Source organism: Phyllostomus hastatus, unplaced genomic scaffold (assembly GCF_019186645.2).
Source record: "Phyllostomus hastatus isolate PE091 unplaced genomic scaffold, TTU_PhHast_1.1 phas_contig_17, whole genome shotgun sequence".
Taxonomy (NCBI): Eukaryota; Metazoa; Chordata; class Mammalia; order Chiroptera; family Phyllostomidae; genus Phyllostomus; species Phyllostomus hastatus.
The window spans coordinates 8,708,023-8,731,218 of NW_025333664.1; the positions used below are offsets into that span (position 1 = coordinate 8,708,023).

The window sequence follows — 23,196 nt, forward strand, 5'->3', positions numbered from 1 at the left end:
AATAACCTGAAGGGATCAGAAAGTTACGGGGAAACGAGGGATTCAACACTACAGGCATAGAAGCAGTGAAAAGCAGGCATTTCCCCTCGCCCAGTCCTAGACTCAGTCGTTTCTCCAAGGAGCCCCGGTCCCCTTTGGTGACAGACAGCGTTCGGAAAGCAAGATGTGGGTGCTTGGAGCGAGCGCTCACTGCCACCGACCGGGCTGTTGTTTCTAGGCCCTCTGCGCAGACGGCTTGGACACAGGTCCATGTACGATGTACATACATGTGTGTTTGCAGGGGTGGGCAGAGACAGGTTTACAGTTCATATGGAAAATAACAGTATTAGTACAAGAATAAGGTTTTGCATGCTCACAATTGTAAACCTACTTTTGTCCACCCCTGTATGTATGTGTACACATCTGTTTATTTGTACATATATTTAAAAGCCATGCATTTATACTGATACCTCCAGCAACCCTGAGCTCTTCACAACTTTTGTTTTCGGTACTTTCTACAACACGGAGGTTGCAGCCAACCTCCCAGCACTGCCAACCATGTTCTCCAGTGGCTGCCTACCGCGACTGCCCTTGTGTTCTCAGCGACCTGTTGAGGGCACACTGCCTCTGCCTCAGTGGTGACAGGAGTTTTAGTGCTTGAGAACTTCCGGTGGCTGTTTCCAGCTGGCCCTCGTTAACAGCGCTACAGAAGTGAGTTTCCACTTAAATTTCCACTTAGGAATGTTAGGATTTCTGGGTTCCTTTGATAAGAGGTTTTCTGAAGGTGACACATCTGGCTGCTTTGGAGACATGTCCAGACAGGACGTCCTTCAGTGTCCTGAACGTACACTCAAACCAGCTTTGCCTCTCTGCACAGGCCCCGCTCATTCTGCAGCACCTCATCTCCACGGGCTTTGAGAGCGCTGCCTGGGAATCCAGAGTCTGCAGTACGTTTTATTCCAACGTGATCTCTTAAGAGTGGCGAGAACCTTTGAGCCCAAACTATACTTCTGCCCTTGGGACAGCAGATGCAGTCTTTATGATTTGTAGAGTGTTGGTCTCCCAGCCAGAGGCTCCTCCTCATCTTACGGCAGACAGGCTCGGGAGTCCCTGAGCCCATAGTGGTGTGCTGACGTTGTCAAGTTCCTCCTATCACGAGATGTTAACGAGCGAAGATGATTTCCCTATAGCTGAGTTTGTTTTTTTAAAAGTCTTACAAAAAGTGTCACTTCTGAATCTAGGTTTCTTGCCACTGAGCTAGTGTGCATGGTTTTGCAGGGCAAACGCCCAGTGACGGCAGCCACTTCGGCCTGGATTCCAAGGTCTCATGGGGTGGGAAGGAGTCTGGGATGGGTGACCAACGGGAAAGGAAACCAGCTGTTCCCGAGCAGCTGCGGCTGCGCAGGGGCTGATGTGAGCTCAGGAGGAGGTGACCTCTAGGGAAGAAACCCACGGATGGAGGTGTGCAGCTTTTTGTCTGTGGGCGCCTTTAGAAACTTCCATGACTACCACCATCTTTGGTTTTAGTGCCTAAAAGTCTGTGCGCCCTTAATAAGACACAAGACAAAACGAAAAACATACCTTGCTTGAAATTTCTGAATCCATTAGTAATGACTTGTCGAATACTTAAGCATTTCTGGATTGGCAGAGAGAAGCCAGCCAACAGAAGTCATTTAAAGAAATGTGTGTACTTCCAAGAACCAGTGGCTAACTCAAAGATGGGAGGTGGTGGAGTTTCCATTCCTGAAATCAGCAGTTACTTTCTTGGAATGTGTCATTGTGTGTATAGAATATACATGTGAAGCTAATCATATTCTAATCAGACTTTGTACTTTGAACAGCATTCCCAATTTTATTAGCAAAAATTATGTGTAATTTAGGAAATTTGTACTGCTTTGCTTAATACTTGCTTAGTCCAAGTTTAATATTCTAAAAATATTTCCTTTGTACATTCTACAAATATCAAAATCTTTGATGGAAATACCCACTAGCCCTGCAATAACAGGAAACAGCAATCTGTGCAGGGGCAGTTGTTTAAATGATGTTTTAGTTTCAGAGTAAGTTGCAAAGAGTTTGCAGCGTGCACTTGGAGTATCCATCCTGAAGCTCGGGGGTGAGGTGCGCACCGAGCACCCGGAGCTCGTCAGGATGGGGAGCGCCAGCCCCGCCCTCCCTGCCGCAGGTGCAGCAGCAGCGGGAGTCTCTCCCCGACCTCTGACGCTGCTGAGGGACCACTGGGCAGTTGCTCCCACTGTGGAGTGAGGCTCTGTCAGCATCCTGTGTAACTCCATCAGATTTGTCAAGTAACTTTTCGTTGTGAATTTATGCTTAATCTTGTCTCAGATCACTGAACCTTTCCCCCCTGCCCTGTTTCGGGTTGTTTTCTGCTACCTTGTCTTCCAGATTGGCTGACCTGACCCTCTGCTTCATCTAAGCTGTGGTTGATTCCCTCTCATGTCTTCTTCATTTCTGACTAGGTTTTCTGTTGTTTGTTCTCACCGAGTTTACCTATTTCCCCCTAAGCTCACGGATTACCCTTATAGCCATGTTTTGACTTTGTGACTCTGTTCTGTCCTTTGGGAGAGGATTCTTTGCCTTCCCATTGTGGCCGACCACCATGCCTGTTTCTGTTAGGTTGATCTGCCAGGTCTGCCGGTCTCGACAGAGGAGCCTCTCGTACTGTGTGTCCGTGAGGCCTGGTGGGTTAGTGTCCCTGATCAGCGGAGCCTGGTGCTCCAGAGCACCCCGCCCCTCGTGCAGGTTGCGCGCCCCCCTGTTGCAGCTGAGCCTCGACTGCTGTCGGCATGTTGGTGGGTGGGACCGACCCTCCAGCTGACAGGCTGAGAGATGGCCTTAACCAGTTGTCATGTGGGAGTTGATCCCGTGAAGCAGAAGTTGCTTGAGTGGGGCTGTGGTTTTAGCCAAGTCCAGCCTTCAGGTGTGTCCTCTGTGCAGCTGCTTGGGTGGTGGTCGGATGCGGTCTGAAGTGTCTTAAGAGGGGCTCCAGTGCAGGCCAAGGCCAGCAGTTGTTTACAGGGCACACAGGGACCTGCAGTTGGTTGCACTGGTGCTGGGCTTGGGGCCACCTGATGGGATTACCCCACTAGTTAGGATGGGTCACCTTTTGTGCCAGGCTTGGGGTCCAGGATACAGTGAGGACAGATAGCTGCTCCTTGTTCGGAATCTGGATAAAGGCCTCAGCACCCATGGAGGAAGGCTGCTTGCGTGGAGAAGCTGCTTGGCTGTGCCACTTTGGTGGGGTCTCCGAAACAGAGGCCCCTGGGGCAGAGTGGAGATTAGTATTAGGTCAATGGAGAGGTCAGAGTGGCGCCAGCTCAAGCTTGCCACTGAGGAGAAGAGCAGTGGTGCCGTCCATCCGGCCCTCCGACCTGCGCCCCGAAGGGAGTCAGTTCAGTCCCTCCCCATAGGGCCCTGGAGCGTTTTGAGCTGATGCGGTGGGCTGGGGGTGTCCAGTGTCTCACTCCTCTGCAGGGGACCCCTCCACGACCAATACTCCTCCTCACGTGGGTGTGGGACCCTCCCATTCCATGTCTCCGTTCCTCCCACACTTTCATCCTGGGTTCTTTATACCCTTAGTAAGAGGAGGTTTGTTCATTTAGTTTCCGAGTTTTCAGGTGGTGGTTCTATAATTAATTCAGCTGTAACTTGCACGTGGTTGTGGGAGGAGGTGAGGTGAGCAGGTTTACCTACTTCACCATGCTGCATGTCCTTGCCAGTTGTGTCAGAGAATGGCAGGCCCGGCAGGTGGCGCCCCCGCCCCCGGGCTCACTGCACACAGGCCAGGATGTCTTCTCAGCTGACATTTGCTGCAGAAACCCAGGTTCCCGGGAGCAGTGATCATTTTCCCCTCCAGGCGCAGAAGGGTTGACTGAAAACTGCAAGGTGGACATTTTCCTGGTACAAGGTAAATACAAACCTCTCCTAGTTTGTTTCCCACTTCCTTTTGCATCAGGTCCGAGAAACCTTTCCACCCACTTTTTTTTTTTTTTTAAATAACGTGGACAGTGCTTCCCACCTTAGCAAGTTTTTTTCTCCCCTCATCCAGTGAACTTTACAAGGCGGAAAGCCGGGAACAGATAAACGAGTTCATGGCTGCTTTCTCCCGCCCTAGCTTTACCACCTAGCATGCAGCAACCCCGAAGAAGGGTGTTGATATTCCCTTGTTATCAGGGAGCACCAAAAATCTGTTCTTGAGAGGCTCTTAGATACATAAAGTTTAGGGCTCTTTTTATTGCTGATTACAGATTTAAAACTATGTAATGTGCACTTCTTGGCAAGTCATACAAATGATTACTTACACTGCAAATAAAAGCTTAAGGAAACACGAAAATACAAAGGACAAGAAAACCACAAATTGGCATCAGCCTCAAAACAAAAGGACTTAGTAACAGATAAAACGTCTCCACAGTTAAGTGTCTGTCAAAATTTTTAAATTATCCAAACAGTGCAAATGCTCAACTCAGTGTCATATACTGAACTATTAATACTTGTCCCTTGAAGCTGCAAACTGGAAAAGTTAACCACTTTTTATGATCACACAAACCACCTAAGTTGCCCAAGGTTTAGAATAAAGCAACATTTAATATTTTTTAAAAGATGGAACTTGTGACACGTTCAAAAAGAAAACTTGCTTTGTTTTTATGCAGCTGTGCTCAGAAGTTGACCAACTTTCCTCAGAAACCATCCTGGGCTTTCTCAGCCAAATCACAGATCAAAGCAGCGTCACACTGGCCGCCTGAAGGTACCCTTGGAGGTACTGGAGCGCTTCTGCATTGAGGCTGGTGCTCACCATCGAGGGGACCTACGAGAGACGGAAACACACAAACCCGATCTCCACCGGAACGCCACCTCCGCTCTGGGAGGGGCAGGCCCGCACCCGTTACTGTTATGGGACTTCCCACGTAACCTCACTACTTTTATGCCTTCAAAAATGAATAGGTTTAAAAAGTGGATCCATAAGGAATTACTGCTGTTCACCATGGCAGAGGCAGTGTGGTTATGATGTTTAAAAAACAAAAGCCCTTATGTGATGCATAATGAAGTACATTGGGGGTGCAATGACATGCTGCCTAGAGCTTGCTCGGAAAAGGGAGCGCGTGAAACGAGACTGGCAGAAAATGGTTACTATCGAAGGTTAGCACGTGAGGGTGCTGTGTGCTGGTTCTATGTATCTTTGAAGTTTTCCATAATAAAACATTGAAAAATATAAATTTATCTTAAGACTCTCAAAAGCGATGGCTAATGGAACAATCATACATCCATTACTAGGTTTACTCTATATTCCATTATTTAATTTGACTATGCCTCTGTTAACAAAAACAAATACCTGTATTTTAATATTAGGAGGATTATTTCAATCTGGGGAAAAAATACATTTCTAGTCAAAGGGCTTTATCCCTGATTTACTCCTAAAATCATTCCCTTAAAATATTCTGTCAGCCCATCATTTTAGCTGAAGAAAAAGAAGCCTTGAGTACTGCCCCATGGGACATTGTCCGGTTTGCTGGGCAATGAAAACGGGCACCAGAACGACCACCGCCCTCCCCCTCCCCCTCAAGGTCTTCGACAGCGAAGACACTCACCCTTCCTGGACACGCGGTGGACAGTTTGTGCAGCGACTGTGCCAAGTGAATCTTGGGGTTGGACACCATCGGACCTACAGGATCATGCTCTTTCTTCCCGGCAAATGCCAACTGTGAGAAGGCAGTCTGGTATCCTGGTGTATCCTCTATGTCAATAAAATGTTCTTCATCAGGAATGGAATCGTCTTCAGGTAACTCAAAAAGGCCAATCAGAGACTGCAGTAAAGGAGTCCTGGATTAGAAGAAAGCAAAACAAAACAGCAATTCCTTAGCAACACAAATTATAGACTCACAGTCTCAACGTAGCCAGGGACCACTGAAACTAAGATGGGCATCGGTGCGTATGGCTATCCACAAAGTTTTCAGCTCTTTCGGCGGCAGCGCCCCCATTTCTCTTCGGTAAACGACCCCACCCAGAGCGCTCAAGCGGGCTGTGTGACCCAGGCCTGACTAGCCAGAGGCTCTGTGGCTCAAGCCGAAGGAAGAGCCCGAGCTAGGAGTTGGAAGGAAGCCTCGAGCTGTCAGACGGCTGTGCGGAAGGGCTGCTTGAGTGAAAGCAGAAGGAAAGGCGAGGCAGGAGGCCAGGAAAGCCAGGTCTGCCGGACACTAAGCACGGGCACGTAAGGTCTTCTGTTAGCCTGTTCACCACCTCTCCAGACTGAAGCCAGTTTACTCGGGCACCTGTTATAAAACTGTCTTACAAATCATCAATAACAGGGACTTTTACCAGACTCTCAAGGGGTTCATGAATTCCTTCTCCCGCTCCCCAAAAAATCAGGGAATAAGACATCGTAGGCCCAGAACCCAATTCTCTCAACCCTTGAGAAAGTAAGCTTGGTTGATTTTGCAGTCATCGTGAAAGGAAGCTGTAATTTCTAAGAATTTCAGAATGGAGTACTTGCCATAGTTTGGTATACTCGGTGTCCATCATCGGGGGACATTCTGTTAGTAATTTGGTTATGCCAACCGCACAAATCTTTTTCTCTACGTTTCCAGACACTTTTTGAATTTCAGGAATAATGATTTTTTCCAAAACCATTCCAAACATTCTGTTAAAACAAAATAAACCCAGTCAATATTAGACTACCTATAATTGTTACACACTTATTAGATGTTTTTTATACTCATTGGCTCCTTACGAATATAAAACACAAAGAACAAGGCGGCACTGATGGGAGAAACTTGGAGATGGCAAAGCATCAAACCTCTGCCCTGAGGCCAATCACCATCATCTTTTGTGAATGCTGAAGCCTACGTTCAATCTCTACAGCCGTTTATTGGTCTTTTTTTAAAAAATAACTTTTAAGAAGTCTAAAAAATTAGAAATTAGGAAAAAGGATTAAGCAACATCAAGAAGAAAAACACAGTAGGGTACATTCCTGGGTTGCAGGCCATAACCCCCAGCAACTGCACATCGATGTTTCTCTACCCCCCCTTCCCTCTCTAAAAATAAAGAAAATATTTAAAAAAAAAAAAAAAAACGAATCACTCACTACCTGGCAATAATTAGTTTTAACATTTCTGGATAATAAACTTCCTGACTTTCTATGCCTGCATACCTGTGCCTGTAAATGTTACTGGCTACAGTAAAAAGATGACCTAGCCAATCACTCTACGCTGTTGCACACACGTGAGATGCAAATGTGTCAGATTATAGAAGTTAATAAACCCTTTGATGCGGAAATAGTGGGCATCAAAGAGTATGGACATTTACTGCTCTCCAGAAAGAGCACTGCCAGTTAAACACCCACTAGCACCGCATGAACTGCTGACTTCCTCACAGCCCTTTATTGCTAGAGAGCCTATTTTCTGATACTGCTCTTTAGGTTAATTAATTTTCTTTTCAGTACATTTTACTGATTATGCCATTACAGTTCCATTTTTTTCCTTCCCCGTATCCCGCTCTTCCCTACATCTCCCCTCCTTCCAGCATCCCCTTAGTTCATGTCCATGGGTCGTACACATAAGTTCTTTGGCTTCTCCATTTCCTACACTGTTCTTAACTCCCGTCTGTTTTCTACCTACCAATTATGCTTCTTATTCCCTGTACCTCCATTCCTCCCCCTCCCTGCTGATAACGTCCATGTGACCTCCACTTGTCACTGTTTCTGCTCTAGTGGTTTGCTTAGTTTCTTTTGTTTCCCATTCAGTGGTTGCTAGTTGTTGAGTTTGTTGTCACTTTACTGTTTATAGTTTTGATCTTCTTTTTCTTAGATTGTTTTTTCTTAGATAAGTTTTATATTTATTCAATCTGGAATTTTTTTGATACACCATAAAGAGATCTAACATGAGTTTTTCTCCATCCTCTATCATTTCTTTGTATCCTTCCCTTCCCTATTAAGTGGGGAATGGCACTCAACTACATTCTTTGCATACACACCAAGCAGTCTTATTTCTCATTTGAAAAATCACGCTATTAACAAAGGCAGGCTCCTGGAGACAACGCCGACCACCTAATACTGCACAGGACGCTGGCTGGAGGACACAGAGTGGGGAGTCGCTCTGGGAATCAGAGGAACGTTTACAGGCATTTCCCCCTTGAGGACAACGTCAAGAATATTTTGAAAACCACAAATACTATGCTGACACTGCACCAATAACTATGAAATCATGTATAAAATAGACATTGGTTTATGCTAAAGTCCAATTTTTCACGTTTAAAAAGAAAATATAGCCCTGGCTGGAGTGGCTCAGTGGATTGAGTGCCAGCCTGTGAACCAAACAGTTTCTGGCCAGGTCCCCAGTGTGGGGTGCATGAGAGGCAACCACACATTAATGTTTCTCTCCCTTTCTCCCTCCCTTCCCCTCTCTCTAAAAATAAATTCACAAATCTTACTATTTATTATATTGTATTAAAAAACAAACTTACTTTGGTTGTATACCATCAAATATTTCTTGTAGTGCCAGCGCCCCATATTTTATGCAATACAAATTAATAAAGACTAAGAAACCTGTTGAGAGAAGATGCAGATTATCAACACGGAGGACTCATTGCACTGAGCAAGCGATGCAGTGGGAGCCTGCCAGACGGCTCAGCATCAACACCTGCCTTTTAATACAGTTAACATACAGCTTTCTGCCTGTACAGCACAAGCATAAGTCTACATGCAGTCTCTGACTTATATTTGTTATGTTTCTGTTAAACTAACCTTTGGAACACAATACATTTGAAACTGATTTAGTGTTTGAGGAATACAAACATCTTAATGTATTTTATAGATAACATTTATAACTGATAAAAGGTTTATTAGATGTATCCATAATGCCTAGGGGTTTTCGCTACTTTCCTTCATTATTTCTGCAGAAGCACCCAAATGATTTTACTTACTTTTGATAAACTTGGTTGTTTTGGAATTCTGAAGTCTTTGGAATAGTAGAATGAAGATTTGCTTCCTGTACTGGTCAACGGACTCACTACAGAATTGAGTAAAAGCAGTAACACACATCAGCACGTTTCCCGAGCCCCCGGCAGAGCCCCTGAAGAAAGCACCGCGAGGTTACGTAGGCATACTCACGGAGGCATGTGCTCTATGATGCTGTTCAGGAGATAAAAGCCTTGGTGGTCATTGGCTTTGGATGCAATGAGCTTCTGGAAAACACCTAACAACCCAGGCTACAACAAAACAGATCAAATGTCAACCAGTTAAAAAGGCAAGGATTAATTATACCAAAAGTTAGACAGGTGACGTAACTTGGAAAAGAGTACACGCTGTAATAATCTAATTAGCAATTTCTGAAGTATAGAGAAAAATAATGCCACACAACGAGCCCTTAAAAGTTCTTGAGATTAACCTGTTGGGCTCTTAATTTTTTGTTTTCCCTCATGGAGATAACTAAGGTTAGATACCTAATTCTAGTAAGATATACATTAACATTTCCTACTAATTACTTCCCTTTTTACTACATTTATTTTAATAAAGAATTTTTAAAAATCTGCCATCCTTAGTTTCTATCAGCCACCTTGGAAAATTATCGTTACATCAAAGTAAAAGCCCGACTCACGATTTTGTCGGCGGCAGTGCTGGCTATCGTGCTCGAACCGCGCTCTAGGAATGCCTGGAGCAGCCTCACCAGCGCAGGAATGTTTCCTGTTCTTTCCCAGAGCACGGGCTGGAGGAGATGAGGAAATAAGGCCATGTAGGAAGACGGGATATCATTTTTGTGTGTTTCCAGAAGCAAAGACATCACTTGAAAGACGTACGGAATAAACTCTGTTGAGGAAGTAAAACGGCTGTCAGCCTGAGAAGCGATGGCTCTGCCACCAGAGGTCGTATCTGTTACGAAGGCTACATTCTATAACCACTTTAATGACTTTATTCAGCAAGGGAAAAAACCAACCCCTTTTAACTTACCTTGTACATCATTCTGTAAAATGTCAGTGAACACCAGAAACAACGCCTCTTCAAAGTTTACGACAGCAGCAGGGTTGGCTTTGCAAGTTATTCTTATAGATAAACATATCGCTTCAAACATGTAGTGATTAAAGTGAGGTTTGCTTGGGTTCTGAAAATTTTTTAAAAAAGGCATATTATTCTAATAATCCAAGTGACCGTATTCACTGTCACTTAGAATAAAACACCTAACCCTTCCAAAACATTAAAAAAGATGTCTTCTTTTTAAAAGTCAGTATTAAGACCACCAATGACAATAAAAAGCCTACATGTTGAAATTTTACATTGACTATAAAATTCAGAAAATAAAGCAATACTTGTTTTGTTTGGATTTTTTCTTTTAATGAGCAAAAGTGTACTTGAGCGTCCCAGGGAGGTGACAGCATGAGCCCCAGCTGCCCAGCTGTGAGGGCCTGGTCTCGAACCCACGGGCTCTCATGCCGTCACTGTCAGCAGCGGAAACGCGCAGGGACGCACGACCCGGCCCTGCCACCAGCCCTGGGCGGGACCCTGGGTAAACCTCAACTCCTACGGGCTTCACGGCCCTGTCTGCAGAGTGGTGGCCCTGGCGGCCCACTCCCTGGAAGGCTGCTCCGGGGGACCGGGACGGTGAGGGATGGTCCCCTGCTTCTCTTCCCTCTCGATCTCCTGAGACCCTGACCAAACCTCAGTGGAAAAATAATCGCTGTTCTCCAAAGCGCCTCTAATACTTCCTATGAATTTATCTCCTTTTCATGGTTACTAGGAATAAGAATCTAAAGAGAAATTTTGTCAGCCTTAAATTGATTTTTTTACTATCTAAAACTTAAGAATGTTTAAATATGAATCAAAATACGTGTTAAACTCCTGATCAAAAGAGAAGTGAACAGCCTCTTTTGTGTCCACTGGGTACAAAGCCTACTTTCCTAAGATCATTTCATATTACTTGCACTTTCTCCATTTCCTTCAATGAACGTGTTACTTGAAACTGAGGATAATGACGTTTTAACGGTGCTGAGCCTATACCTTTTGAAGGCGAGTGCTGCCATGCCTCCAGTCCAACGCCATCCCCACGTTTTCAGAAATGTACACGAACGGTGGGGTTAAGAAGACTCCAAAGACCTTTTTCCTAGGTCTGACCTACTGCAGGGAATCCTGACATGCAGTTTAGAGCGTAAATTAAAAAGCAGCGGTACTTTTGAAAGTGGTTCTGTTACCTTACTGACAGCTAACAGCTTCTGTGTGAGCTGAGTGATGAGAGTAGGGATGTAGGGGATTATGGCTTCTTGCAGGAGGGAAAAGCTTCTCATGATAGCTGTAAAATACAAAAACAGCAAAAACAAATATGTTAGTTAAAATTCAGAACAAAACACTGATTGGGGGTAAAAAGTCCACTGATTCATCAACTGAAAATGTTCAGACCCTTAACCCCCAGGGAGCTCTCTACATTTAAAATCTAAATTTCCCTTCTTTTAAAAATTAGGCCAAGGACTGACAACAAAAGTTAGCTGGGAAATATTATTTCCTGAGGGCATAAAGCTTAAAGAATTAAAAAAGGGAGACCAAGAAAAACGAAGTGACTAAAGCGGCAGAGAAGTAATGGCACTGTTTTGCGTCTTTTTCACGGAGCAGTCACGGCAGAAGGTGTTCAGTCCTAGCCTATTGGGAACACGACTGCAGCCTACTGGGAACGAAGGAGAAGGATACGTGCCTCCCCACCAACCCCCCAAAAAAAGAAATTAAGAGCAGAAGGAAAGTCCAGAAATACGTATAAAGCTGTGGAGGGCCCATACTGCAAATATAATGCTCATTAAAAAATGCCTACAAACATGTGGCATGGGAGATAAATACATTAAGCTAAAAATGTATGATAGCCATTTCTGCACAAACAGAATAGATGTTTACTAAGTAGAGCACCTACTGTATGCCAAACACAGGATAGAACGTGATCCTCTCTGGTCTCCTAACCTTTGCAATGATGTTTCCTCTCTCTGAGCCAAAGCCTCACACTTCAACGATCCAACTGCTACCTAGCCCTCACCTCAGCTGAGACACCACTTCCTAGAGAGAGCCTGTCCCTGAGCCAGGTTAAGAAGGTTAGTGGGTGGGTCGGTGTCCCTCCTCTGGGCTGACACACAGCCTTTCATTCACTCCTGTGAGAGTCTTTACCAAGAAGGTGTTACACCCTGGGTGTTCTTGCATACGCTACGGACACAGCAACAAAGACCAAGGACCAGTTAGCTGCCTCACAGAAATGGACATTAAACCCCAGTCACTGCACATCGCTGCTGGGAGAAGTACAGTGCTGAAAACACACACTCACACACACACCTAAACACATGTACACACACACACCCACACCCACACCCCAGGGGTCCTGACCCAGAACAGACATCCGTTTCTTTGAAGTGCACTGCCTAGGAATCCAACACTGTGCTAGTCTCCTGGGATGCGGCAGTGAAGGTGGCTGTGACGCGCCCTGAAATCTGAGCTGTCACTGCGTCTCTGCAGGCAGGATCTGTGTGGGGTCTATCAGGTGCGCCCAGGTCTCCCACCAAGAACTCGCGTGGCATGCCACCACTGAGTGTTGTCTGACCTAACCTTTGCCCTCGAGAAATTCAATCTAGGAAAGGAAAAAAGGAGCATGCTACTTTTTCTTTAATAAGAGCTCTCTATTAAATTAGGTGAAATCTTTTCCTGAAAACACCATAAAGAAAACAATATTCTTCATTTAAAAGTATCTAATCTTAGCTAGTTCTCAGGTAGCGGCATACAACTCAGTGTTCGCCCTTGCAGTTGGAGATTAGACACTTGTGGTCTGTGCACACCGGGGAGCGGCCTACCTTTCATAATATATTCATTTTCTGAAGAGCCAGGAAGTGTGAGAGCTTTGAAAAGGTTTGTTAGCAGAATCTCAACAAACGGTGCGATTTCTGCAGCTGTAAAGCTATAGATGAAAAAACAGCTTTCAGTCACTGCCAACCCTTGAGCTTGTCACTTTGGGTTACCCTTGGCAACTACTAAATCACACTTCTTGGCATAAAAGTGAGCCATCTCCCACCACTGACGATCGACAGCTCAGGAAAACAATTTTTTCTATGAGCTCATGTTAATTCCTAAGAAGACACATCTAAGACCAATCATAATTAAACAAACCAAAACCTGAGCAAACCCAACATCATCTGAAGCTGTTAAGGTCATTCTTGGTTCATATCACCACTGAGACCAGAACTCAAAACTCTCAGGGGCTCAGCCACCTAATCTTCCTGGAGGTGGAGCAGGTTTAGAACTGGTTTTTTTTTTTGTTTGTTTGTTTGTTTTTTGTGTAAATTCTGGTCCTGAAGACAGATACTGGCTTGACTCACCTCAAAGAATGTCCTTTCAACCCTTAACTGGCCTCTGGGAATATCTGCACTTCAAGTTCTGGATGAAGAGAACCTAGAATTGTTTTCCATCTCCTACCCAAAGTCAGTTTCAAGAAATAACATTGTTGAAGAATGGCCTGAAAGACATGCAGACCACCCATTCCTCTGCAGCCTGGCCTGTGTCAGGCCAGAAAAGCAACTATCTGGGGCCCTAGCGTGTCCTAGCTCAGCACTGATTCGAACCCGCCGGGGCAGTAACTCTGCACCTGTGGCCGAGAACACAGCTGCTGCTCAGTTAACTGTTTCAACTTTAATCCCATGGAGATTGTGAACATTTTAACTTGCCAAGTTTCTCTCTTTGCCTGGGTTGCTAGGAGACTCCACATAAAATTCAAGAGTTTCTTTAACTACTGTACAGGATCCTGACATACATTTCAGTTTATTATATGAAACGCACCCCAGTTATTTTCCTTTGCTCGCATTTCCTCTACTTAACTCGATTATTATAATGTGTCTATTTTGGCATGCTGCCTCAAATCCTCTCAGACTGAGACAGTATGTATAAATGAGTAAAAAGTACACATTAATTTTTCTAACTACTAATGACATTATGAATACACTCAGAGACATCCCTGACCAGTACGGAACACCCACCCCAAGATGAAAAAACGAAACTCCGCAGAAGCCGATACTTACAGGGCGGTGTGGTTAGGCCCCCTCATAGTGAACAGCCTCTCCAGAGCGTGCGCTGCGTAAGTGTGAACAACAATACTTTCAGCCTGAAGGTGATTTATCAAGAGAGGAACGGAGACTAAAAGCTGCTCTTTCGGCACCTGAAAAACACAGTAATACACACGGCGTCAACTCAGTGGTGCCATCTAAAAGACAACAGGAAGGAAAGGGCTTGCTGATTCTAAAGAGTGCTCTTTCAGCTGTTGCAATGGGAAATGATGTGGCTGAAAAACCTAAACTTCTACCCAGCACAGTGGTTCAGTTCACATTCCCGTTTCAAATCCTCCTTCTCCGAGCATAAGCAGCACGACGGGGATAAAACCTTGCATACCACAGACAAACATCACGGAGAAGCAGACTCAGATTTCATCAGTCTTTAACAACTATACTTTTCTCCAGCGGGCATTTCGTGGAAAAGTTATTCAAGCCGTGTGCCTCATTTTCTCTTCTATAAAGAGGGAGGAGGAGGACAAAAATAGGAATACTAATCCAATAAAAGTCTCTTAACATTTTTTAGACAATCCATTAGTCTTTAAAATAGAACAACTTCACAAGGTTGCAGGTAACCTTGAGTAAATACTTGCCAAAGACACAAAAAAATTATAAATCAAGAAATTAAAGAATCCCCCGTAGGGAGTGAACTGTGGCACATTCTCATGATGGAATAGTACACAGCTGTTGAAAACGAACTCTAACACCTCTGCCGAGTAGCTCTCTGAAACAATGCTAAGCGCACCAATAACAAGATGTGTGGACCAACAACTATAGCATGACATCAGTTATACACATAAAAAATGTAATCCTATGAGGAATGACAGATTTGTTGTGGAAACAAATACGCACAGTAAAACCAGACGAACACTTGTAAGAATGGGCACGAGACACACTGAACTCATTACCCCTCTCGGGGGAGAGACTAGAGCGGGGACGGGGAGGAAGCGCCCGACCCGCCGCCTCCACCGTGCACGCACACTGAAGTGCTGCCAGCGCACAGCTGTGCTCGCTACGTCACCGTCGTGCAGGGCAGGCGTACTGTGAGTGTGCAAAAACGGTTTGTTCTTGTATTCTTAGTGAATAGTTACTGTATTATTTTCCACGTGAATAAATGTAAACCTACTTTTGCCCCACACTTATTATTTTCTACTCTTGCTTGTGTATTTAAATAATTTGCGGGATAGCTGAATGAACTGTAATTTGGCAGAAGTGCTGGATGAGTAAGATGACTTTCCATGTTGTTTTTTGCCTCACTAAAATTACAGTGACATAAAGTGTTAATAATCAGAGGGATCATATAACCCAATAGCCACCCCCCCAAAAAAACGAATCCAATTAAAAAATGGGCAGAGGATCTGAATAGACTTTTCCCCAATAAGACATACAGACAACCAGCAGGGACATGAAAAAGTGCTCAAAATCACCAATCAGGGAAATGCAAACCCAAACCACAATGAGATATTATCAAAACGACAAATAACAACAAATGTTGTTCAAGGGTCACCTTATTTATATACAAACACAGAATCATTATATTGTAAACCTAGAACTAATACAGCCCTGGCCAGGTAGCCCAGTTGGTTAGACAGAAGTCCAACATGCCAGGGTTGCAGGTTTGATCCCTGGTCAGGGCACAGGCAAGCAACCAATGAGTGCCTAAATAAGTGGGACAATAAATCAATGTTTCTCTTAAAATCAATAAAAAAAAAAAAACCTCATGATGTGATATACACACACCCATATATCAATAAAATATAACTCAATTACATTTCAATTAAAAAATAAGAGAGACGAGGAACTGGGACCCACGGAGGGAACAGCAGATTCGGAGTCTTCCCTCCCCGGGGCTGCAGGCCCACCGACAGGCTTGCGTGGTGGAACTTCTCTCTCACCGCTTCCGTCCTCCGACCCAGAGTGCCCCGATGAGCTGGGGCCTGGGTGTGACGGATTTACATGAGAATGATAATGTTTTATAAAGGGGATTTACGGTTGGATCACTAAATACTTCAGGATCCACAAATTCTTAGTCAGAGTCCAAATTGTTTGGAAAATATGCAATCCATGAAAAATATTAAGACTATTTTGTTGTTGAATTTGAGCACGTTCAGGGAGCTGTTCTGATGAAGTTTAACAGGGAGTGTGAGGAGAACAATGAGCCAGTGACTTGAGGGGGTGACCCAGCACCTCTGTACTTGTTGGACTGACTTTTAACTTTTATTGGTTACAACAAAGAAAACTGATCATGTCTAAAAATATATAAATAGAAACTAGATCAATACTTTGTCAGTTATGATAAAAGCACCCTACTACACTTGAGAGTTGCATGAAATAAAAAATGTTTATTTTTAAAAAATAAGAAAAACACATCTTTTAAAAATTAAGACCAACAGTCATAAATATGGGCGACAGTATGACTAAATAGTTCACAGAAAATAAACTTTTAAAGAAACGAAACATGACACAGTCAAACCCCTACGGAGGCAACCTTGGCAACATCCAGCAGAGCCACAGTGCGCGCTCACCCTCTGACCCAGCCGCCCCACCTCTGGGACTCTGTCGCGAAGTTTCGAAGGCATAAGTGCTTATGCCTTTTAACAAGGCTACTAAAAGTATTGTTTAGAATAACTGGTATTATTTAAGATAGCAAAAGGCGCAAAACACCCAGGTTATTTATCTGTGAGGGGACGGGTTGAGTAAACCATGAAGCTCCCCAATGGAGTACTATGGTTTTTTAAAAAAATGAGGAAAATCTATAAATACTAATATAGAATGACATCCAGGATCTATTAAGTGAAAAAAGCAAGGTGGAAAACAATTTTTAGTATACTGTCTTCTGCATAAAAGGAGGAGAAATATAAACATATATAGAATAGGTATTAGATTATATTTTCAAAATAAATAAAGGGAAACAAACCAAAACACGGTTAAAAAAAGTCACCTTTAGGAAGAGGGAGGGAAGGGGGTGGAAGCGGCCCCTCTCTGAGTACGCCCCGACTCTGGAGGCACGGACACCGCCCTTCTCATGCCCACCGCCCAAATAACACACACACGCACACGCACACACACACACACACAAATGAGCCTGTTTATCAAATTTGTGGCAAAAAAGCACAAATAATTTCAAGTTGCTTTAAACATGTTTTTTTTTTACTACACATACTTAATAGGATAATACTGTAAAGATTAAAAACCACAAAGAGATGAAAATGAATTCAGCAGTATTACTTTAGTAGTAATAATGTTGGCATTGTTACTTCCTCATTCTCTCCTGTGACAGAAGCCTAGAACCAATGACAATTCACTGGCAGTATCCCCAGCTCCTAGACTATGCTCTTTAAATAACTTTCCCACCTTTAAGAGGTGGCTGATCGAGGTCGGGAGCAGGAAGTGTACGGAAGAAGCAGTTAAAGGCTTAGTACTAAGCTTATGTCAAGTGGGCACAGGAATCTGCATAAGGGCGCCCTCACTGGCCAAAGATGGAACTCGGGCATCAAAAATACCCCCCACTGTCAGTGTTCAAAGTTGATAAGGCACTGTCTCATAACTCTATAAAAATTTATTAAGAAGGAAAACCGACAAACATTTATCCTGCTTTTCCCAAACAAATTGATAATTAAAAAATAAGTAGCAACACCTACGAGACCATGGTGGTTGCTGCACACAAGAATGAATATATCAAAAACCATGTAAGTGCACATATCAAAACGGTGAATTTCATATTAGGTGAAGAGTATCTCCAAAAATAAGTCAACAATGGAAAACTCCTCTTCACCTGAACCCACTGACCACTCTTGCCATCACTAAGTGGACAACCAGACGCGGAACCCATCCTAATAAAACGGAACGAGGTGGAACCGTAACAAGTTCTTGCCTCCCTTCCAAAGGATTAAGTGGCATGTAACACATAAATGAGCAGCTACTTACTTGATTCCTAAAAATCATAATGTATTTGATGCCATCAGCTTTAAGAACAGGAAATTCATTCACTATTAAAAAAAAAATAAGTCATAGTTATTTAAGTGCTAAGGACTATTACTTTAAAATTGGTGACAACATTATTAGATGTTTAAAAAATAACTTTGGTAACCGAAATGTCAAGTAATTGAAGCTTAGTTAATTATATAATAATCTACTAGGTAGCTATTAATTCTGGTAAGATTACAAATAATTTCATTCCCCCCTCACCTTTAAGTTTCATTACAAATGAACATGTATTACTTAAAATAACTGAATAAAAATGATTTGGACCATGACTAATAACCATATCATCTTCTTCTCCAAACTGAAGCTACTGTAAATCAAGAGTATGTCTCTCTGGCTGGGATTTGCTTTACGTTGCTCTTGTGATGGGAAAATAAATCCGTGAAAAGGACAGAATATTAGCCAGTTGTTAAAAATTCTTGCAGCTGGACAATATTAACATGGAAATTCATGACAATACTCTCCCTACCTTTTAATATACTTAAATTTTCCATACAAAAAGTTAAAAAAAAAGGGGACTATCTATGTACCCTGGTCAATATTATTTCATCAAAGTAGTAAATTATCCCTATTATTCATCAGTTTCAAGTACTTTAAATTTACTTCAGTTTTAACAGCTTATTTTTTCAAATGAGAAGGAAAAGAAAACCAAAGCATAATTCCTAGACTCTATGCCAAGATAACAAAAAGCTGAGTTGCAATTTAGTCGTACTTGTTCCTATTTTCCTTTCTATGTAAGGTAACATTTTCTTTATAAAAAGTTAATTTCACTTGGGTGAAATCTGGAGGAACCAGTAGAGATTTTATTCAGTAAGAGAAACACCTCCAAGATGCACAGTAGCAACAGTTTGAGCATTACAGTGACGTGCAGCCCCTGTCGTGACCTTTGCCATAATGTTACTTATTTTAAAATAACATTGCAAATGCTATTTTACTGCAGGTACAGTGTTGTAAGTCGTATAAATAATTTCACACAAAACTCACCGTTGGCTGACTTTAAATCAGGGAGAATGTGATTCACAAAGAACTCAGTCAGGTTTACAAGTTCATTTGCTTGTGTAATTCCATGCTGAAAAACAAATTTGTTACAGAGTAAAACAACATGAAATACCTGTATATATCCACCACACTGGAAATTTAGGTAACTTTAGAAAACCAGGTTAAAAATAGAGAAGAACACTTCAAAACACAAACCGCTTCAATATAAACCAAGACTGTTTTTAACAGGCAATAAAGAAAGTTCCCAAATTAGCAAACCCTGAGTCTAAGGGAACAAGTGTGGCATCTGTCAATGTTTTGGTCTATAAGAAACTGAAGTGTTTGATACATCAACATGAAGTCATCTTCGGAGACTATGGATTCTAACCAAAACTAACAGGTTACCTAGTAGGTCAGGCTTGACTTCTGTGGTTACTGATAAGTCTGTTTTGGAAATAAAACTATATTGAAAAGACTCACCTTCTGTGTTTGGGCTTTTGATGCCAAAGACGTCACTAGATAAATGGCTGCATCCTTGTGTTTCCAGTTGACAGATGGATTTTTTGCATATTCCTGCAGCATGGAATTTACATAACCAGAGAAGATGCCTGTCACGGGTCCCTCAAAAAACTTGCATAATCCTCGTACTAGATCACAAGCAGCCCTGCGTCTGGTATCAATATCTATAAAACCAAAGGGAAGCATAGCATGAGAAAAACAAGCACCAAACAACTGATCGAGGTTATAAGAAAACCACTGTCTGATAGCTAGCAGCAAAATAATGAAAAAATATTTTTTCTCACAAGAAACACAAAATGAGTGAAAATTAAAGAGTTCACAGCAGTATGAAAACACGAATACGTACATTAAAAAAAGAAATAAAGACAAATGATTCACCTGATATAGCCCATCTAAGTAAGAGCTCCCTTTTAAGGTGTGGAAGTTGAAGCAAATAGTTCCCCAACAAAGCTAGTTGAAATAACACACTAATCTTACCTCCCCTTCGTCCCCATATTTACTAGAAAAAGAGCACGTTTAAAACTGGCTTGCTAAGACTAATAGTTAAAAACTGAAATACAGCCCTGGCTGGTGTGGCTCAGTGGGCTGAGCACTAGCCTGTCACAGTGCATGCCTGGGTTGTGGGCCGGGTCCCCAGTAGGGGGCGCACGAGAGGCAAACACACATTGATGTTTCTTCCTCCCCCCCTCCCCCTCTCTCTAAAAATAAATTTTAAAAACCTTAAAAAAAAATCCATACCAGATCCTTCCAAATCTCTTCTTATGTACTCTTCAGAATTATCTTCAAAGGCTTCCTCATCAGCAGCTACAAAGAGAGGTGACATTTCAGATAACGACACGACAATCATTGTACTTTGCAGCTGAGTACGCAGAACAGTATGTAGAACTGACATATTTTACAGCAAAGTATTGTTTCCCAACACATGACTGCTTCACACATTATTAATCATTACTTAGCAGCAAACGCTGCCCTGAAAGGTTAGGAAATGGGTAATTTGCACAGCTGTGACACTGGCTCACGTGCTCTAACGTGACAATGCCCCCATAGTTGGACTTGACCACCAACTTTGGAAAGTGAGTGCTGGCCCGCCCCACCAGTAGCTCAGCTGGTTAGTGTCGTTCCTATGCACCCCAGTCGCAGGTTCGGTCTCCAGTCAGGGCACACAATACAAAAAGCAACCTCAATGAAGGCGCAAATAAGTTGAACAACAAAACTGTTGTTTCCTTTTCTACTTCTCTCTCTCCCCCTTCCTCTCTTTCTCTAAAATCAATTAAAGAAGTATTTTTAAAAAAGTGAGTGTTGGGAACCAATCTAGGGATGCCACTTTTTATTTTGCCAGGTAAGGGCATTAAAAAAAAAACAAGGTAACAACTACAATTACCATTGTTTACAAAAATCATTTCAACATCAAAAAAAGTAGGACAGGCAATATCAGAATAAAAATCTGTCCTTTGAATGTAGTTTTATGAAAACACAAAAGGAAATAAAGCCTCACATTATATTGTTCTTTATTTCCTCATTTTGTTCCAGATAATTTGAGAACCACTGGTCAGAGGATTGCTGTGACACAGAACACAATTCCTTCCACATTTACCAGGTGCTCTTCCCAGCTGGAAGGAGCGACTCTGTACACAAATACATTCTCTTAGGGCTATCTTCACCTTAAGCACAAACTAAGTGGGCTTTCACTCTATTTAAAAGTTATTTATCACATCTCATCTCAAGTCCAATGTTGGAAAACAGCTATTTGCCTTGGTGAAATACTAAATCAAATGAAACCGAATTATTTCCGTAAGTTGAGATACTGGATAGTTTACTTCCCTCTCAATATAACAGGGCTGCAAGTCTTATAAATTTTTCTATGGAAAAACCTCCACAGTACACAATGAAACTCATCACAGCAGTACTTATTTCACAAGTGCCTTTCATACCACATTTCCTGTCTTGGTTTAGAAAATATAGGCAATATATGATCAACAGAAGTTTTATTCAGTGATAAAAAAATTAGAATGTTACAAAAACCAATGGGGAGAAGACTTACTAAATTTATACTAACACTCCTTTAAAAAACAAAACAAAAACAAGCTTTTGATCTCCCCAAAAAAGCTTTACACTTTGTCGTAATTACCTCTAAATTCCATGTTAGGCACAATAACCTTTTCACAGATACTTGTCAGCGTGTTCTGGTCCTCAAACAGATTCTTATAGTGAGGTCTCTCACAAACTGAAGCCAGAAATTGAATTGCATTACTTACCAACTGGAATAAAACACAAAAAGAAGCATATTTTTAAAAGCAAAACTGAACCATTTATTTCTTGGGGAAGTAGGGAAAGAAATGTCTGAATTATTTGTCTCCACCATCATCTTACCAAGTCATATTTGACCTCTTGACCTGTTGTAACTAATAAATTCCAGATGGCTGTGACAAAACGAGGCAGGTACCGTTGAAACTCTTCATCGTACTTTTGGGCATACAGTGCAGCATTATCACAGATCTGGGATTTCAAGAGCTCCAATAAGCCTGCTTCCTCTTCATCCTCAAATAAGAGAAAATAGAAAACTCAAATACACAACTTTTTAAAAAATCATTTTTAAAGATTTTATTTATTTACTTTTAGCGCAGGGGTAAGGGAAGGAGAAAGGGAGAGAAACATCAATGTGCGGTTGCCTCTCACGTGCCTCCTACTGGGGACCCAACCTGCAACGCAGGCATGTGCCCTGTGAACTGGTAACCCTTTGGTTCACAGGCCTTGCAGGCCAGCGATCAAGCCACTGAGCCACACTGGCCAGGGCTAAACTTTCATCATGTCCATTATTTCCTATGCTGTGGATGAATTTTAAAAAAGAGACTATTATCACAGAGATCTAAGTTTTAAGTCTTCTTAATATCTTCAATGACAAATTATTTTCTATTTCATAAATGTTTACACTGTGAATACTCTAAGACATTACTTTCAATGTAATTAAATAGCATCATCTATACACTGTGACCAAAGCCAGAAGCATAAATAATTGATTCTGCATACTAGAAATAACCAAATGTGAAACATTCCACATAATCAAATATTACTTGCATTCTTGGAATTTTAGCTATTTACAATGCAAAGGTAAATATTTTTTTTAAAACATAGTTAACAGTCTTCTTTTTTTTAAAGAGAATAGTTTCTTTTTTTTAAAGATTTTATTTATTTATTTTTAGAAAGAGAAGGGAGGGAGAAAGAGAGAGAGAGAGAGAGAAACATCAATGTGCAGTTGCTGGGGGTCATGGCCTGCAACCCAGGCATGTACCCTGACTGGGAATTGAACCTGCGACACTTTGGTTCACAGCCCGCGCTCAACCCACTGAGCTATGCCAGCCAGGGCCAAAGGTAAATAATTTTTAAGGAACCAGAATACTAAATGATCTCCAGTAACTTTATTTCATTTTCTGAAGTCTAATTAAATATTTTTCAAGATTTTGAGGTACCCAAATAATTTTTTAATAAAAAAAAACAGATATAATTAATATATAACATTATGCCTCAAATAATTCTTAACTTTAACAAAAGTCTACTTGGGAAAAATTTTAAACAATACTTACATCAGTTTGTAGAAGCTTATTATCTAATGTCAAGAGGGTATGAAAATTGTTCATCCAAGTTTCCATATTATCTTCAAAAAATTCAGGGAGATCC

General features: G+C 42.2%; 1 protein-coding gene across 1 annotated transcript in view; it reads right to left on the minus strand.

The window, feature by feature from the left end:
• Positions 1 to 4,201: 4,201 nt before the first annotated feature.
• The window catches only part of CSE1L (chromosome segregation 1 like), a 37,196-nt gene continuing 18,201 nt past the window's right edge, over positions 4,202 to 23,196 (minus strand). Inside the window, exons 8-25 of the mRNA XM_045833420.1 lie at positions 23,103 to 23,195; positions 21,892 to 22,059; positions 21,650 to 21,779; positions 20,260 to 20,325; positions 19,483 to 19,685; positions 19,009 to 19,093; positions 17,968 to 18,029; positions 14,014 to 14,150; positions 12,796 to 12,899; positions 11,170 to 11,267; positions 9,935 to 10,085; positions 9,585 to 9,793; positions 9,098 to 9,195; positions 8,911 to 8,996; positions 8,452 to 8,533; positions 6,485 to 6,631; positions 5,583 to 5,814; positions 4,202 to 4,801 (exon numbers count right to left, since the gene is read on the minus strand). Coding sequence (XP_045689376.1) covers positions 4,712 to 4,801; positions 5,583 to 5,814; positions 6,485 to 6,631; positions 8,452 to 8,533; positions 8,911 to 8,996; positions 9,098 to 9,195; positions 9,585 to 9,793; positions 9,935 to 10,085; positions 11,170 to 11,267; positions 12,796 to 12,899; positions 14,014 to 14,150; positions 17,968 to 18,029; positions 19,009 to 19,093; positions 19,483 to 19,685; positions 20,260 to 20,325; positions 21,650 to 21,779; positions 21,892 to 22,059; positions 23,103 to 23,195 — 2,241 coding nt within the window. The 3' untranslated portion in view covers positions 4,202 to 4,711. The remainder of the gene's footprint in view (positions 4,802 to 5,582; positions 5,815 to 6,484; positions 6,632 to 8,451; positions 8,534 to 8,910; positions 8,997 to 9,097; positions 9,196 to 9,584; positions 9,794 to 9,934; positions 10,086 to 11,169; positions 11,268 to 12,795; positions 12,900 to 14,013; positions 14,151 to 17,967; positions 18,030 to 19,008; positions 19,094 to 19,482; positions 19,686 to 20,259; positions 20,326 to 21,649; positions 21,780 to 21,891; positions 22,060 to 23,102; position 23,196) is intronic.